General features: G+C 41.4%; 1 protein-coding gene across 3 annotated transcripts; it reads right to left on the bottom strand.

The window, feature by feature from the left end:
- Nucleotide 1: 1 nt before the first annotated feature.
- LOC128192445 (DNA-directed RNA polymerase I subunit RPA49-like) lies at nucleotides 2-17960 on the bottom strand. 3 transcript variants are annotated; one of them, XM_052865117.1, is made up of 13 exons: nucleotides 17932-17960; nucleotides 7904-8044; nucleotides 6959-7065; nucleotides 6460-6536; nucleotides 6290-6375; nucleotides 5814-5881; nucleotides 5149-5293; nucleotides 4795-4881; nucleotides 3968-4064; nucleotides 3350-3489; nucleotides 2346-2433; nucleotides 1545-1667; nucleotides 2-510 (listed from the first exon to the last, which is right to left on the bottom strand). In XM_052865117.1, exons 2-13 carry the CDS (start codon nucleotides 7950-7952, stop codon nucleotides 366-368), a joined length of 1212 nt encoding a protein of 403 aa, XP_052721077.1. In that variant the 5' UTR covers nucleotides 7953-8044; nucleotides 17932-17960; the 3' UTR covers nucleotides 2-365. The 3 variants fall into 3 exon arrangements, with proteins under 3 accessions (XP_052721077.1, XP_052721076.1, XP_052721078.1); XM_052865116.1 differs by lacking the exon at nucleotides 17932-17960 and having other exon boundaries at nucleotides 7904-8250; XM_052865118.1 differs by lacking the exons at nucleotides 7904-8044; nucleotides 17932-17960 and adding an exon at nucleotides 7725-7861.
- Nucleotides 17961-18599: the final 639 nt, after the last annotated feature.

Here is an 18599-nt window from a genome sequence, read left to right as displayed (position 1 = left end):
GACATTCCTTCTTCATTTTAAACAGCTTTATACCTTGTATTTATCACCATCAACTTGTCTTTGTGTAACAGTATCAGTTACAAATTTATATCCGAAAATAAAATTAGAAAAAACACAACTTAATATGCAATGTACTGTTAGTATATAAATTTTATTGGCAAGCTCTGATGTTTTCTTCTCCTTGCTTGAGGCTGAAGAGATATCAAAGAAGGTAAGCCCTAGTCTACCTTCCCCCTTTTTATGTCTGTAAAATGTTAACAATCAACAACCTATCCACCTCCCCACACACAGTGACACCAGCATCAACTTCTGTGTATGAAGACTCCTCCTCCCCCACCCCCTAGGTCACACTGTATGTATGGAGACTAGTGCTTCCTCTTCCGCCGCTCCTGGGTGGGTAGTTGGAGGGGGAGGGAGAGGGTCGCCCATCGGACTGAGGTACTGCCCTCTTCTGTCGTCACCTTCTTGACTTTTGTTGAACAGCCAAGAATCTGACAATGTTTGTACAGTCTGTTTAAAACAAAATTCACATGTGAACATCTTAAACTTTGAATAATTAAGCATAAAAAAGAAGCAATTTTACACTTGTATGTACTGTAAAAATTTACTAGTAACTGAATTCTATCTATGGTATATTTATTTTTTCTACTCTATTTTGATACAGCAAAGAGTCTCACGTCAGAGTTTGCCTTAAGCGTTTTGACTGTAAACTTGGGCCAAAGGAAAAATTTTCGTCACCACAATTAATCAAAGTACTGAAGTACTGACGGGAGTTGATTTTATCGATTATCATTTATTTTAAAATCAATTTATCTTGCATGGCAATTAGTTTCTAGTTTCTTGTATTTGAATTACGCACTTTTTTATAATATGAATTTTTAGACTTTTCCGACAAGAAACCCCATATGAATCATGTTGTGTAATATTTAAAGATAGATTTCAACAACTAGTATGTATTAGTTATCGAAACAATTCTAAAAGTTGTATGGATCCAAGCACTACTGATATCGAACTCTAGTCTCATTTAACTAGATGCTCGGCTGTCTCCGTTAATATTTGACAAGCAAGAGAGCCCCCTCTCTACTTGTCGCAGATTTACGGAGACAGCCAAGCGTCTGGTTGAACGAGACTATATTAACTCTGGCGTAGGAATACACGAGACTACAAAAATGTCTAAACTGTTCAAAGTATATAAAATTTGACTATTTTCAAAGTGTTTAAAGATAAGTTTCCTTGAAAAACAATGCTTTGGCATACATTACATCGATTTTTTTTCTATTATTTTCAAGAACTTAGTCTTGTCAGCGTTTATGATTTGTGCTTAGGTCCAAAAACTGTTTCACTTTCGGTTTGCCAGAGTAACTGCATAGGAGAGTTGATTTAAATCAACTCCCAAAAACCACCACAGATGAAAGACCTTATAATATGTTTTCCTTGACATTTGGTTTGTCTATCAGAACTGCTGTTTATAAGCTTTGTGCCACAGACAATTCAGATTGATATAACCCTGAATATATGAATGGTTCCATTTTTTGTCATCTTACATTTCATGAGATTTGCTGAGATCAGTCTGAAGGTTTGTCAGCTCCAATGAAAATTCCTCCAAAAACAGACAGAGGACCAGTATGTGACACACTAGTTTATCTTTTAGTCTGGCAGGCATGATTCTGGGGGGAAAAAATAACAATATTCAATTCTTTGTTAAAACAGAAAGAAAAGCACAATGCAAGAAGTTAGCGCAACAAAAAATTGTTTAAAATAGTATTCTACGTACATTTTCAAAATTTAAAATTGTCAACATTAATTCAAGCTGATGTTTCCAAGCAAATTCAACTACAGCCTAGCTGTTAGTAAAACTGAATTATTTACATTTCTCAGCAGACTCATTGCCAATGCCAAGAGAAACAATAGTAAGTACATTGTATGCCAAGTTATTACTCTGAAAATCACTCAGTATTATTAAATAACTTTGTCTCTTTAGCATTTGCAACAATAGTTAAACTTTATAGATATTCAGTGAATTCAAGGTTATATAAAGCTTTTTAAGTTAGAATCTGAAAATGTTACATATACTACTATCACATATATGATTTCATTTTCCTAGTCTAATGATTGTTCTGTGTATGACAATTTCAATGAGAGGGTTCCTAAAATTGTAAAATAGGTCACTTTCTGATTAATTCCCCCTCTCGTGTAAAACTGATCACAAATACATGTAGTGGGCTGGCAAGGTTGGATCTGATCTGATCCTTGTATACCTCTGACAACTGTGGGTCAGTACATTTTAGGACGTGCCTCTATAAAGAAAACACTGCCACTGTTAATTACAGGGACTCTTTGAGTACCTCTGTTTGCTGGTCCCACTGATTGTCTGTGTAAATCTCTTCAGGAGATGGAACCGGACATGATCTGGCCAGTCAGTGGGGAGGGGATCTATAAGAAACAAGGTCAATACTATCGTAGATTCTTCATTAATGCATGGAATTAATATAAGCATAAAATCATGAGAACAACTGTCACACATTTTATTATCTCACTTTTATTGAATCTTCAGTTACAAACCATATCAAAACTATATTCTTGCATTTTAAAACAAAATGTGGAATAGCAGAATGAAGTACATATATACTTGCATAAGATAAAAATCTATAGTTACAGTACTTTTTTGTCACAGTATCATTTAATACTCTAATGCAGTCCAATCATTGAGGAGCTAGATTTTTGAAGTTGCCCCCCCCCCCCCAAAAGCAACAAATCAAAGTCATTAGATGTATTAAGTTTATTCTTGCTCCTTTAACATGCAAGATATGTAGAGTTGTAGGAACATTTCATAGAAATATATCTAACAAAGCACCTTGAATTAAACTAATTAAAATTAATTCTGTAAAACCTTAATTTTTCTTACTCTTACCAGCATTTGATTTAAGGTGGTATGGGATGCCTTTCCATATTGATGTGGATAAAAGTACCTATATTTGAAATACTTTTCCCATTGTCGAATTTTAAATTTTTTTAATATTTGACCAAAAATGTTTTAAAAATTGTTTGGATAGGAAAAAATCATAAATAGCCCAGCAAGATTTAAACTCATAATTTTCAGATTCATAGGTAATGTTCAAACCCCATTCACTATTCTGTTAGGTAACAACTGTCGGGATAAACAGTTATAGAAAACTACACTTGATTTTATTGATTCTTTATTTTGATTGGGAGTGCAGCACAATATGAAGGTGTCCCATATCACCTTAAATAATGCTTGAGCCACTTGGAACTATGGCTGCCACTGATCCGTGAAGGAAATAATTATGTCTGAAGCTCAGCAGCCAGGCTTTGTTTGTGATCAGCTTACCTTTATCCCTGAGCTGTTTTTGCTTTAGGTTGTGTAGGTGTATCAAGTAGTACAGGTACATTATATAAGTTGCTCGTTCTGATCGGCGCTCTTCTGTCTTTGGCATTCTTGATAATAAGGACAATATCTGTTTAGGATACCTATACCAAAAAAAACAAAGAATGTTAAACTTAACCACAATAACATGTGTTAATCAGTATAGAGTGTACATATTTAAACATCAAATAAATTTTTCTTTGATCTTGTACTTTTCTTCTGAATCAGAATTGCTACTTTAATTAAATTCAAAGTCTGATATTACTAAAAATTATATACCAACCAACTTGGCTGCATTCCGGACACATTTATACTGGTTATGAAGACAATAACAAGTTTGTGACGTGAGAAATAATTGCTATCTTAAGAAACAATAAACTTGTTGTTGTCCTCATATCCAGTAGATGGATATACAGTGTATAATATCAACATATAAATATGTCAAACAGATTATTGTGTATATCTTCTTTTACAGAGGAAAGGGGGCAGCAAAGCTTTTTCTTTTCTGTCAATATTTATGAGAGCACAAAAGTCACTGTCAAATATATTGCAGTAAACCAGTTTTACATTAGATTTCTTTACTTATTTTCCTTTCTCCACTGTTGGATGGTGTCTAATGTAGCATCAAAGAACACTCCCGAGGCCTCTGCTGTAGCCTGCTTCTCATTGGGGTGAACAACTACAGGTAAAACAATTGAGAATTGGTTGCTACTATCATTGTAATTACACAAGCTATGATTCTAAGAAAGAAAAAATTACCAGAAATACATTTCAATCCTCAAAACAAAAGTAGTTATTTAAAACCTATTGTAGTTGATATCGTAGACCTCCCAAGCTATTCAAAACTTTTTAAAACTTACTGTAGTTGACATTGCACATGTAGATCTCCTTAACTATTCAAATCTTACTCTAGTTCATATTGTAGACCTCCACAGCTATTCAAACTTATTAGTTGATATGGTAGACCTCCCTAGCTATTGAACACTTACTGTAGTTGATATGGTAGACCTCCCTAGCTATTGAACACTTACTGTAGTTGATATCATAGACCTCCCTAGCTATTGAACACTTACTGTAGTTGATATTGTAGACCTCCCTAGCTGTTGAACACTTACTGTAGTTGATATCGTAGACCTCCCTGGCTATTGAACACTTACTGTAGTTGATATCGTAGACCTCCCTAGCTATTGAACACTTACTGTAGTTGATATCGTAGACCTCCCTAGCTGTTGAACACTTACTGTAGTTGATATTGTAGACCTCCCTAGCTGTTGAACACTTACTATAGTTGATATCATAGACCTCCCTAGCTGTTGAACACTTACTGTAGTTGATATCATAGACCTCCCTAGCTATTGAACACTTACTGTAGTTGATATCGTAGACCTCCCTAGCTATTGAACACTTACTGTAGTTGATATCGTAGACCTCCCCTGGTGTTGTTGCCTTCTGGTTAATGGGAGGGGTAATGGAATATTCTGTATTGGAATCTGTCACTGTAAAGTCAAAACAAAGGATACTTTTCAAAAGTTGATAAATACTACCGGTATTTCCTCAGCATGTGAGTGCTTATTCATATTTCTAGAACTGGTGTATGGTAGACACTAAAACACTGAGAATCTTTAAGTATTTTAGAATTAAAACCTTCCATTATTATGTTGAAATAATGACAAATTACAATGCTAAACAAATCTCTTTCTCTGTTTTTTTCTCTACCCCCCCCCCCCCTCCCCATCGACCATATTAAGACTGGTGTAACTAACATTGCACGGGCTCGATGCTAGAGGCCTGACTGAGCACGGAACTCATGGCTTTGTCCAGGGCCTTCCCCTTGATCTGGTTCTTCAGCCGAGACTCCAGGGCCCTCTGTTTCTTCTTGCTTCCAAAGGCACTAGTCAGCATATCATTCTACAAAGTGCAAACACACTTATGCAATTTGAGTCATGCATTTTAGTGAACAGCTTTTGATTAATTATACTGGTTCCTTCATTAACTCAAACTTGATTGTACCACGCAAATTGGTTGGGATATAATAGGATCTGAGAGTCATACAGAGGTTAGAATACACTGTACATCATAAACAGTGCTTGCGACTTCCAACTCATTTAAACATTGTGATGGTGTTCAATTCTCCATTGCTTTTTAATTCATTTATTTCTTGTCTATTACAAAGTCTTTGATTGCTTTAACTACTTGATTTGGTTCATTTCGTTATAAATGATTTTCACAGAGCAATGCAAATTGTGGAGTTTTTTACTGGTGCATGACCAAATGATATACATTGTATTAAAATATTTTCTTTCCCACATAAAATGAATATTATAAAACACTGTCCCTTGTACCTGTTTTTTTTCACTAAAAAACTATCTATATATAGACATCTAGTTCACGTTCCTCTTTGTTTCTAGTCCACGAGTTTTAGTCTTACCTTCTCTACAAAGGTTTTTTCTGTGACAGTTGACGGGAGGGAGAATGTTTCCACTTCATCATCAATATCTATCATAATTTAAACCAGAAGTTCTAATCTAGTAAAGTAAATTACAAAAATATTCAGATATTAAACAATACAAACAACTTGTGAGCCCTGGATGAATTCTTACTGAGACAATCTCATGTGAAGGTGATATGTTCAAATGGAGATAAAGACAGATAGCAAATGTGTGCTTTTTGGTCTAAAAAAGACACCACAAGTATGTTTCTTAATCATACTGCTCATGCAATTCCTAGACTGAATGTTTATCAGCTCAACAAACTGATCTTTTTTTTATCATTTCTTGATTCTTTTGTATGCATTGCCCACTCTAATTTTTTTCTGCTGCCGAGTCTTTTCTACACTGATTCTACACCGATTTATTAATTTTGTCACGTTTTCAATTTCCATAGACCAGGAGTAAGTTGTCTTACCTGAAGGTTTTGGGTGCATCTGGAAGATTTCTGCATCACAGATTTTCATTTTCCCTGTTGTTTTATCTAACACACCCACATAATATCTACAAATTACAACAAATTATTAGTTATGACAAGTATACACAAACATGTGTATGTATGTAAAATAGATTAAATTAAAGTCATACTTGCAACTTTGCTGCATTGTGCTGGCTAGGGGACCATAATTTTGGCCAACGTAAGACATGTCAGTGGTCTCCGCAACCTGTGTATGATTAAAGTGGGGAAATTTCAGTGCAAATTCAATGTTAGAAATTACTTTGCATACAACTGCAATTTTCTATGAATCAAAAACTTAATATTCTATATGCATAAATATTATTCAGTGATGATAAATTTGCCTACTGCCATTTTAATTTCTTTCACAATTTCTTGATTTAACATAATTTGCTTGTTAAAATATAAAATCTAGACTGGTTATAAAACATCAAAGTTGTATGAAAATTAGTAAGCATTTAGAAATATATCCAGTGTAGTTGTCAATATGAAGTCAACCATACAGTTAAAAAAAATAATTCCTGTATATCTTTCCTTAAACATCTGCTTAACGTTTCCATTTAATTGAAATCAAATACAAATGTCACTATTCTAATCCGATCAGAAATGTGAAAAAAAAGTTTAACTTACCAACATCTTCCTGTCCTTTAATTTTTTGTTATTCTGATCACCTTCAAAGTAACCAAAATGAATTCGTCTTGTGCACTTTTTATCTATTCTGCCATTGGTGAAATGTGCTGAAATGATTCATTGATGAAATTCATCATAGACAGGTTGGGACCAATCTCCCAAATGGGATATAATAGCCCGTTTGGGATATAATAGGCCGTTTGGGATATAATAGCCCAAATGGGATATAAATTTAAAGTGCAAAAAAAATTTTTTTTATTTCAGGCTTTTTAATATAAATCTGCATCAATGTGAATCAAATGCAACATCTTTTGGTTAAGAAGTTTTTTTTATATGTCTATAGTTTGTAAGATTGATCCCCAAGAAGTTTTGGATATACTGAGGGATCAATCTCCGTCAGCTACAGAAAAAGTTGTTTACTAAAAGTTGGTGTATTTCATCTATTCTAATGCAGATTTATATCAAAAATTTCAAAATCAATTTTTTTTTATTTTTGGCAATTTAAATTTATATCCCGTTTGGGCTATTCTATCCCATTTGGAAGATTGGTCCCAACCTGATAGATATATTTTCATGTTAAAAGAAGTGCATTTTGTATATTAGAATTGTAAATTACTACTTCAATGCCTAAAAGGTTAAAGTTTAAGGGGGGCATAGGGAAAACCTGTCATGTTATTACCTTATCATAATATCAATTTTAGAGCAAAATAATGTTTCAAGAAATAACTGTCATACTATACAAATTAATAGGCCAACAAACGCCTACCGGTAAAATACATTTGCCTAGATAATCCATATTTCGTCCTTGAAACATTTTTTACATCATTTGATACTCCAAACAAGTCAAAAAAGTATTATACATCATAATGATGGTGGGTGTATTCGGTTGGCTCCAACACCAGTTTACATGGTTTAGGGATGTTTATGATAAAACTACTGACTTACCTAAAATGGCTTTCCCGTCCTCGTTGTAGGATAGTTTTGCTGTTGCCATTCTACAAAATAATTGTTTAAGGCCTTTGAAATATGACCCTGATTTCGTATATTTGTTAGAAAATTTAACATGTGCTCACAGCCCCTGTGATGGAGGTATAGAATAGGGTACTTTTTATATCCTATAACCAGGCACTATAACCAGGATGTGCGCATGCGTGAACCAACTTTCCATCGGGATCGGTAAACGATTGGGAGGAAATTCGAAAGCTATTTGGAGGAACTTCGAACTGATATATGTGCAATTTAAAAATGCGATTTTTATATGAAAAATATGATAAGAAGTGATAAAAATGTTATGTACATTAGATTTTACACCAAAAAATTAAATAAATAATTGAGAGAACAATCAAAATCAATGTTACAGGAAAACAACAGGCACTTAGCATCGGAGGGGGGGGGGGGGGGGCGTTGGAATGGGGGCAGGGATAGGGGGACGGGACTGCCCCCCTCCAGCACACGTTTTCTCGCAGCAAATATTTTTCTTGAATTTACTTATAAAAAAGTAAATTAACATACAGTTGCACCCCCCCCCCAATGTTTTTGGGACCATGTAAAATATGAAATGAAAGAGAGGAAATAAACCGTGAAATTGAAGTTAAAGGTACACTTAGCCCCCTACCCCCACGGATTAGGATTTTCAATTATTTAAAAAGTATTTTTGAGTTGGTTTTTTTTTTCAAGGCAAGATTGGATAAGTCTGCCCTCAACCCACTTTGCTACGATGCTAGGTGCCTGAACAAAAATATCATGGTTTCATTACATACATGTATGCTAGTATAAAGACTTTATGTAAACCAATATTATCTCGCGCATTGTTCCATTCACCAGGTTCTACAAACACCTTAGTCCAAAATAAATAAAAAATCCAAGACTAGGAGAGGAAGAAAGAAGAAATCTATTTTCCTTTTTTTTTTTTACTCAGGAATTATTTTGTTGGGGGAGGGGGGTATTAGGGGTGAACAGGTCACTGACCCCTTGTAGATCTACCCATGACCTATCACCAGGGTCTGTATACACATTACCAGGGTCAGTATACCCATCATCATGGTCTCCAGGGTCAGAGTACGTATCACCAGAGTCTGTGTGCCCATCACCAGAGTCTGTACACCCATAACCAGGGCCAGTATACCCATCACCAGGGTCTTCATACCTATCACCAGGGTCAGAGTACGTATCACCAGAGTCTGTGTGCCCATCACCAGGGTCTGTATACCCATAACAGGGCCAGAATACCCATCACCAGGGTCTCCATTCCTATCACCAGGGTCAGAGTACGTATCACCAGAGTCTCTGTGCCCATCACCAGAGTCTGTACACCCATAACCAGGTCCGGTATACCCATCAACAGGGTCTCCATACCTATCACCAGGGTCAGAGTACGTGTCACCAGAGTTTGTGTGCCCATCACCAGGGTCTGGATACCCATAACCAGGGTCAGTATACCCATCACCAGGGTCTCCATACCTATCACCAGGGTCAGAGTATGTATCACCAGAGTCTGTGTGCCCATCACCAGGGTCTGTATACCCATAACCAGGGTCAGTATACCCATCACCAGGGTCTTCATACCTATCACCAGAGTCAGAGTACGTATCACCAGAGTCTGTGTGCCCATCACCAGGGTCTGTATACCCATAACCAGGGCCAGTATACCCATCACCAGGGTCTCCATACCTATCACCAGGGTCAGAGTACGTGTCACCAGAGTTTGTGTGCCCATCACCAGGGTCTGGATACCCATAACCAGGGTCAGTATACCCATCACCAGGGTCTCCATACCTATCACCAGGGTCAGAGTACGTATCACCAGAGTCTGTGTGCCCTTCACCAGAGTCTGTACACCCATAACCAGGGCCAGTATACCCATCACCAGGGTCAGAGTACGTATCACCAGAGTCTGTGTGCCCATCACCAGGGTCTGGATACCCATAACCAGGGTCAGTATACCCATCACCAGGGTCTTCATACCTATCACCAGGGTCAGAGTACGTATCACGTGAGTCTGTGTGCCCATCACAAGTGTCAGTATACACATAACTAGGGCCAGTATACCCATCACCAGGGTCTCCATACCTATCACCAGGGTCAGAGTACGTATCACCAGAGTCTGTGTGCCCTTCACCAGAGTCTGTACACCCATAACCAGGGCCAGTATACCCATCACCAGGGTCTCCATACCTATCACCAGGGTCAGAGTACGTATCACCAGAGTCTGTGTGCCCATCACCAGGGTCTGTATACCCATAACAGGGCCAGTATACCCATCACCAGGGTCTCCATACCTATCACCAGGGTCAGAGTACGTCTCACCAGAGTCTGTGTGCCCATCACTAGGGTCTGTATACCCATAACCAGGGCCAGTATACCCATCACCAGGGTCTCCATACCTATCACCAGGGTCAGAGTACGTCTCACCAGAGTCTGTGTGCCCATCACTAGGGTCTGTATACCCATAACCAGGGCCAGTATACCCATCACCAGGGTCTTCATACCTATCACCAGGGTCAGAGTACGTATCACCAGAGTCTGTGTGCCCATCACCAGGGTCTGTATACCCATAACCAGGGCCAGTATACCCATCACCAGGGTCTCCATACCTATCACCAGGGTCAGAGTACGTGTCACCAGAGTTTGTGTGCCCATCACCAGGGTCTGGATACCCATAACCAGGGTCAGTATACACATCACCAGGGTCTCCATACCTATCACCGGGTCAGAGTACGTATCACCAGAGTCTGGGTGCCCTTCACCAGAGTTTGTACACCCATAACCAGGGCCAGTATACCCATCACCAGGGTCTCCATACCTATCACCAGGGTCAGAGTACGTATCACCAGAGTCTGTGTGCCCATCACCAGGGTCTGTACACCCATAACCAGGGTCAGTATACCCATTACCAGGGTCTTCATACATATCACCAGTGTCAGAGTACGTATCACGTGAGTCTGTGTGCCCATCACAAGTGTCAGTATACACATAACCAGGGCCAGTATACCCATCACCAGGGTCTCCATACCTATCACCAGGGTCAGAGTACGTATCACCAGAGTCTGGGTGCCCTTCACCAGAGTTTGTACACCCATAACCAGGGCCAGTATACCCATCACCAGGGTCTCCATACCTATCACCAGGGTCAGAGTACGTATCACCAGAGTCTGTGTGCCCATCACCAGGGTCTGTATACCCATAACAGGGCCAGTATACCCATCACCAGGGTCTCCATACCTATCACCAGGGTCAGAGTACGTATCACCAGAGTCTGTGTGCCCATCACTAGAGTCTGTACACCCATAACCAGGGCCAGTATACCCATCACCAGGGTCTTCATACCTATCACCAGGGTCAGAGTACGTATCACCAGAGTCTGTGTGCCCATCACCAGGGTCTGTACACCCATAACCAGGGCCAGTATACCCATCACCAGGGTCTCCATACCTATCACCAGGGTCAGAGTACGTATCACCAGAGTCTATGTGCCCATCACCAGGGTCTGTATACCCATAACCAGGGCCAGTATACCCATCACCAGGGTCTCCATACCTATCACCAGGGTCAGAGTACGTGTCACCAGAGTCTATGTGCCCATCACCAGGGTCTGTATACCCATAACCAGGGCCAGTATACCCATCACCAGGGTCTCCATACCTATCACCAGGGTCAGAGTACGTGTCACCAGAGTTTGTGTGCCCAACACCAGGGTCTGGATACCCATCACCAGGGTCAGTATACCCATCACCAGGGTCTTCATACCTATCACCAGGGTCAGAGTATGTATCACCAGAGTCTGTGTGCCCTTCACCAGAGTCTGTACACCCATAACCAGGGCCAGTATACCTATCACCAGGGTCTTCATACCTATCACCAGGGTCAGAGTACGTATCACCAGAGTCTGTGTGCCCATCACCAGAGTCTGTACCCCCATAACCAGGGCCAGTATGCCCATCACCAGGGTCTAAATACTTATCACCAGGAATAGTTTACGAATCAATAGGGTCTGTGTGCCCATCATTAGGGTCAGTATATCTATTACAACAGTCAGTGCACTTATCTTCAGGGTTTGTACATCCATTACCTTGATCAGTAGACTTTCACCAGGATAACTCTACCTATTACCTATCACCAGAGTTAGTTTACCTAACGGCCGTGTCAGTGTACGCATCCGTGGGTCTGAGGGCCCATCTCCAAGGTCAGTATACCTATCACAAGAGTCAGTACATTTATCACCAGTATATCTATTACATTCTCTATCACCAGGGTCAGTATACCTATCGACAGAGTCAGCGTACGTATCACAAGGGTCTGTAGCCAATCACAGGGGTCAGTATGTATCCATCACCAGAGTCGGTATACACAAAAGTGTAGATATTATAAGGTCAGCATACGTAACACCAGAATCTCAAAATCTATAACCAGGGTAAGAATAACCATCACCTGAGTCAGTATACCTATCACAAGGGTCATGAGTGTACGTATCACCAAGGTATGTGTGCTCTTCACCAGGATCAGTATACCTATCACCAGGGTCACTCTACTTATCAACAGGGTCAGTATTACCTGACTCAGGTAATGGATATACAAACCCTAATGATAAGTGCACTGACTGTTGTGTTAGGTATACTGACCCTGGTGATGGGCACACAGACCCTATTGATGCGTACACTATCCTGGTAAAAGTATTAAGACCCTGGTGAAGGGTAAACTGACCTTTGTTATGAATATACAGACCATGATGATGGGCACACAGACCCTAGTACTACGAACACTGACCCTACTAAAAGGTATAATGACCCAGGTGATATGTTTACAGTTCTGGTGATACGTACTCTGACTCTGGTGATAGGCATTATGACCCTGGTGATAGGTATATTGAGAACCTGGTGATGGGTATGCTGACTTTGGCTACGGATGTACAGACCCTGGTCATGAGCATGCACACAGACTCTGGTGATACGTACTCTGACCCTGGTGATAGGTATTGAGACCCTGGTGATGGGTACACTGACCCTGGTTATGGGTGTACATACCCTGGTGATGGGTATAATGACCCTGGTTATGGGTGTACATACCCTGGTGATGGGTATTCTGACCCTGGTTATGGGTGTACAGACTCTGGTGATACGTACTCTGACTCTGGTGATAGATATGAAGACCCTGGTGATGGGTATACTGACCCTGGTTATGGGTGTACAGACCCGGGTGATTGGTATACTGACCCTGGTGATGAGTGTACAGACCCCGTTGTTGGGCACACAAACTCTAGTGATGGATATAATGACCCTGGTGATAGGTATGGAGACCCTGGTGATGGGTATACTGGCCCTGGTTATGGGTGTACAGACCCTGGTGATAGGCACACAGACTCTGGTGACACGTATTCTGACCCGGGTGATAGGTATGGAGACCCTCGTGATGGGTATACTGGCCCTGGTTATGGGTATACAGACCCTGGTGATGGGCACACAGACTCTGGTGATACGTACTCTGACCCTGGTGATAGGCATGGAGACCCTGGTGATAGGTATACTGACCCTGGTTATGGGTATCCAGACCCTGGTGATGGGCACATAAACTCTGGTGACACGTACTCTGACCCTGGTGATAGGTATGGAGACCCTGGTGATGGGTATACTGGCCCTGGTTATGGGTGTACAGACTCTGGTGATGGGCACACAGACTCTGGTGATACGTACTCTGACCCTGGTGATAGGTATGGAGACCCTGTTGATGGGTATACTGGCCCTGTTATGGGTATACAGACCCTGGTGATGGGCACACAGACTCTGGTGATACGTACTCTGACCCTGGTGATAGGTATGAAGACCCTGGTGATGGGCACACAAACTCTGGTGACACGTACTCTGACCCTGGTGATAGGTATGGAGACCCTGGTGATGGGTATACTTGCCCTGGTTATGGGTATCCAGACCCTGGTGATGGGCACACAGACTCTGGTGATACGTACTCTGACCCTGGTGATAGGTATGGAGACCCTGGTGATAGATATACTGACCCTGGTTATGGGTGTACAGACTCTGGTGATGGGCACACAGACTCTGGTGATACGTACTCTGACCCTGGTGATAGACATGGAGATCCTGGTGATAGGTATACTGACCCTGGTTATGGGTATCCAGACCCTGGTGATGGGCACATAAACTCTGGTGACACGTACTCTGACCCTGGTGATAGGTATGGAGACCCTGGTGATGGGTATACTGGCCCTGGTTATGGGTATACAGACTCTGGTGATGGGCACACAGACTCTGGTGATACGTACTCTGACCCTGGTGATAGGTATGAAGACCCTGTTGATGGGTATACTGGCCCTGTTATGGGTATACAGACCCTGGTGATGGGCACACAGACTCTGGTGATACGTACTCCTACCCTGGTGATAGGTATGAAGACCCTGGTGATGGGCACACAAACTCTGGTGACACGTACTCTGACCCTGGTGATAGGTATGGAGACCCTGGTGATGGGTATACTTGCCCTGGTTATGGGTATACAGACCCTGGTGATGGGCACACAGACTCTGGTGATACGTTCTCTGACCCTGGTGATAGATATGGAGACCCTGGTGATAGATATACTGACCCTGGTTATGGGTGTACAGACCCTGGTGATGGGCACACAAACTCTGGTGACACGTACTCTGACCCTGGTGATAGGTATGGAGACCCTGGTGATGGTTATACTGGCCCTGTTTATGGGTGTACAGACTCTGGTGATGGGCACACAGACTCTAGTGATACGTACTCTGACCCTGGTGATAGGTATGGAGACCCTGGTGATGGGTATACTGGCCCTGGTTATGGGTATACAGACCCTGGTGATGGGCACACAGACTCTGGTGATACGTACTCTGACCCTGGTGATAGGTATGAAGACCCTGGTAATGGGTATACTGGCCCTGGTTATGGGTGTACAAACCCTGGTGATAGGCACACAGACTCTGGTGATACGCACGCTGACCCTGGTGATAGGTATGGAGACCCTGGTGAAAGGTAAACTGACCTTTGTTATGAATATACAGACCATGATGATAGGCACACAGACCCTAGTACTACGAACACTGACCCTTCTAAAAGGTATAATGACCCAGGTGATATTTTTATAGTTCTGGTGATACATACTCTGACTCTGGTGATAAGCATTATGACCCTGGTGATAGGTATTGAGAACCTGGTGATGGGTATGCTGACTTTGGCTACGGATGTACAGACCCTGGTCATGAGCATGCACACAGACTCTGGTGATACGTACTCTGACCCTGGTGATAGGTATTGAGACCGTGGTGATGGGTATACTGACCCTGGTTATGGGTGTACATACCCTGGTGATGGGTATAATGACCCTGGTTATGGGTGTACATACCCTGGTGATGGGTATACTGACCCTGGTTATGGGTGTACAGACTCTGGTGATACGTACTCTGACCCTGGTGATAGATATGAAGACCCTGGTGATGGGTATACTGACCCTGGTTATGGGTGTACAGACCCAGGTGATTGGTATACTGACCCTGGTGATGGGTGTACAGACCCCGTTGTTGGGCACACAAACTCTAGTGATGGATATAATGACCCTGGTGATAGGTATGGAGACCCTGGTGATGGTTATACTGGCCCTGGTTATGGGTGTACAGACCCTGGTGATAGGCACACAGACTCTGGTGACACGTACTCTGACCCTGGTGATAGGTATGGAGACCCTGGTGATGGGTATACTGGCCCTGGTTATGGGTGTACAGACCCTGGTGATGGGCACACAAACTCTGGTGATACGTACTCTGACCCTGGTGATAGGTATGGAGACCCTGGTGATGGGTATACTGGCCCTGGTTATGGGTATACAGACCCTGGTGTTGGGCACACAGACTCTGGTGATACGTACTCTGACCCTGGTGATAGGTATGAAGACCCTGGTGATGGGCACACAAACTCTGGTGACACGTACTCTGACCTTGGTGATAGGTATGGAGACCCTGGTGATGGGTATACTTGCCCTGGTTATGGGTATACAGACCCTGGTGATGGGCACACAGACTCTGGTGATACGTACTCTGACCCTGGTGATAGGTATGGAGACCCTGGTGATAGATATACTGACCCTGGTTATGGGTGTACAGACTCTGGTGATGGGCACACAGACTCTGGTGATACGTACTCTGACCCTGGTGATAGGCATGGAGACCCTGGTGATAGGTATACTGACCCTGGTTATGGGTATCCAGACCCTGGTGATGGGCACATAAACTCTGGTGACACGTACTCTGACCCTGGTGATAGGTATGGAGACCCTGGTGATGGGTATACTGGCCCTGGTTATGGGTGTACAGACTCTGGTGATGGGCACACAGACTCTGGTGATACGTACTCTGACCCTGGTGATAGGTATGGAGACCCTGGTGATGGGTATACTGGCCCTGTTATGGGTATACAGACCCTGGTGATGGGCACACAGACTCTGGTGATACGTACTCTGACCCTGGTGATAGGTATGAAGACCCTGGTAATGGGTATACTGGCCCTGGTTATGGGTGTACAGACTCTGGTGAAGGGCACACAGATTATGGTGATACGTACTCTGACCCTGGTGATAGGTGTGGAGACCCTGGTGATGGGTATACTGGCCCTGGTTATGTGTATACTGACACTTGTGATGGGCACACAGACTCTGGTGATACGTACTCTGACCCTGGTGATAGGTATGGAGACCCTCGTGATGGGTATACTGACCCTGGTTATTGGCGTACAGACCCTGGTGTTGGGCATACAGACTCTGGTGATACGCACTCTGACCCTGGTGATAGGTATGGAGACCCTTGTGATGGGTATACTAACCCTTGTGATGGGTGTACAGACCCTGGTGATGGGCACACAAACTCTGGTGATACGTACTCTGACCCTGGTGATAGGTATGGAGACCCTGGTGATGGGTATACTGGCCCTGGTTATGGGTGTACAGACTCTGGTGAAGGGCACACAGACTCTGGTGATATGTACTCTGACCCTGGAGATCATGATGATGGGTATACTGACCCTGGTTATGTGTATACAGACCCTGGTGATAGGTCATGGGTAGATCTACAAGGGGTCAGTGACCTGTTCATCCCTAATACCCCCCCCCCCCCAACAAAATAGCTCCTGAGTAAAAAAAAAAAGGAAAATAGATTTCTTCTTTCTTCCCCTCCTAGTCTTGGATTTTTTATTTATTTTGGACTAAGGTGTTTGTAGAACCTGGTGAATGGAACAATGCACGAGATAATATTGGTTTACATAAAGTCTTTATACTAGCATACATGTATGTAATGAAACCATGATATTTTGTTCAGGCACCTAGCATCGTAGCAAAGTGGGTTGAGGGCAGACTCATCCAATCTTGCCTTGAAAAAAAAACCAACTCAAAAATACTTTTTAAATAATTGAAAATCCTAATCCGTGGGGGTAGGGGGCTAAGTGTACCTTTAACTTCAATTTCACAGTTTATTTCCTCTCTTTCATTTCAAATTTTACATGGTCCCAAAAACATTGGGGGGTGCAACTGTATGTTAATTTACTTTTTTATAAGTAAATTCAAGAAAAATATTTGCTGCGAGAAAACGTGTGCTGGAGGGGGGCAGTCCCGTCCCCCTGTCCCTGCCCCCATTCCAACCCCCCCCCCCCCTCCGATGCTAAGTGCCTGTTGTTTTCCTGTAACATTGATTTTGATTGTTCTCTCAATTATTTATTTAATTTTTTGGTGTAAAATCTAATGTACATAACATTTTTATCACTTCTTATCATATTTTTCATATAAAAATCGCATTTTTAAATTGCACATATATCAGTTCGAAGTTCCTCCAAATAGCTTTCGAATTTCCTCCCAATCGTTTACCGATCCCGATGGAAAGTTGGTTCACGCATGCGCACATCCTGGTTATAGTGCCTGGTTATAGGATATAAAAAAGTACCCTATTCTATACCTCTGTGATGTGCTCTGCAAAAATAATCACCGGATATTTTGTCAACGTGAAGAATTTCAAAAGTATTTTAGATAAACCTTCCAATTTCCGGAAAAATAATCTCAACTGTTACGGTACATACATTATTACTTGTATGTTGAAGGTCTTAGAAGTAACGCTATGTTTTGTCTTGAATGTCCAAGAATTCTGGACTTTCTCAGCAAAAATTGATTTGTTGGTATGAAGTTCATGCATTGTAAATAATAACACGTTTTACCCTATAGCATATTTTACCAGAAATTAGTCCCATGTGAGTGTACTCTAACCGTTAGTCAAATATACAGTGTATTCATGCCTTTCTTGATTTTTTTTTCAATACCATTTACTAAATTAAACACAAAAAACAAAATACCAATACAAATATTATGCTTTTTAAAGGAAAAATTCATTTTTAAAACGAGTTTTCTGTTGTTCTCCAGGTAAGCATTGCCATTGGGTTTTTTAAGACTTAATGTTAAAATGAAGCTTTGTGGGAATACATTAAAAGAAATATCATTAAAAAAATGTTAGAAGAACACGACTTTGAAATTTAATACAGAGAATAATGCTATCCCGTGGTTACTTTTGAATCCATATATTGGTGCATTTTGATATTTTGGGATGACCCCCACAAGAACTATTTAAATATAATGTAGAAAA

Source organism: Crassostrea angulata, chromosome 7, assembly GCF_025612915.1.
Source record: "Crassostrea angulata isolate pt1a10 chromosome 7, ASM2561291v2, whole genome shotgun sequence".
NCBI lineage: Eukaryota > Metazoa > Mollusca > Bivalvia > Ostreida > Ostreidae > Magallana > Magallana angulata.
This window is presented reverse-complemented; position numbering and strand designations above follow the sequence as displayed.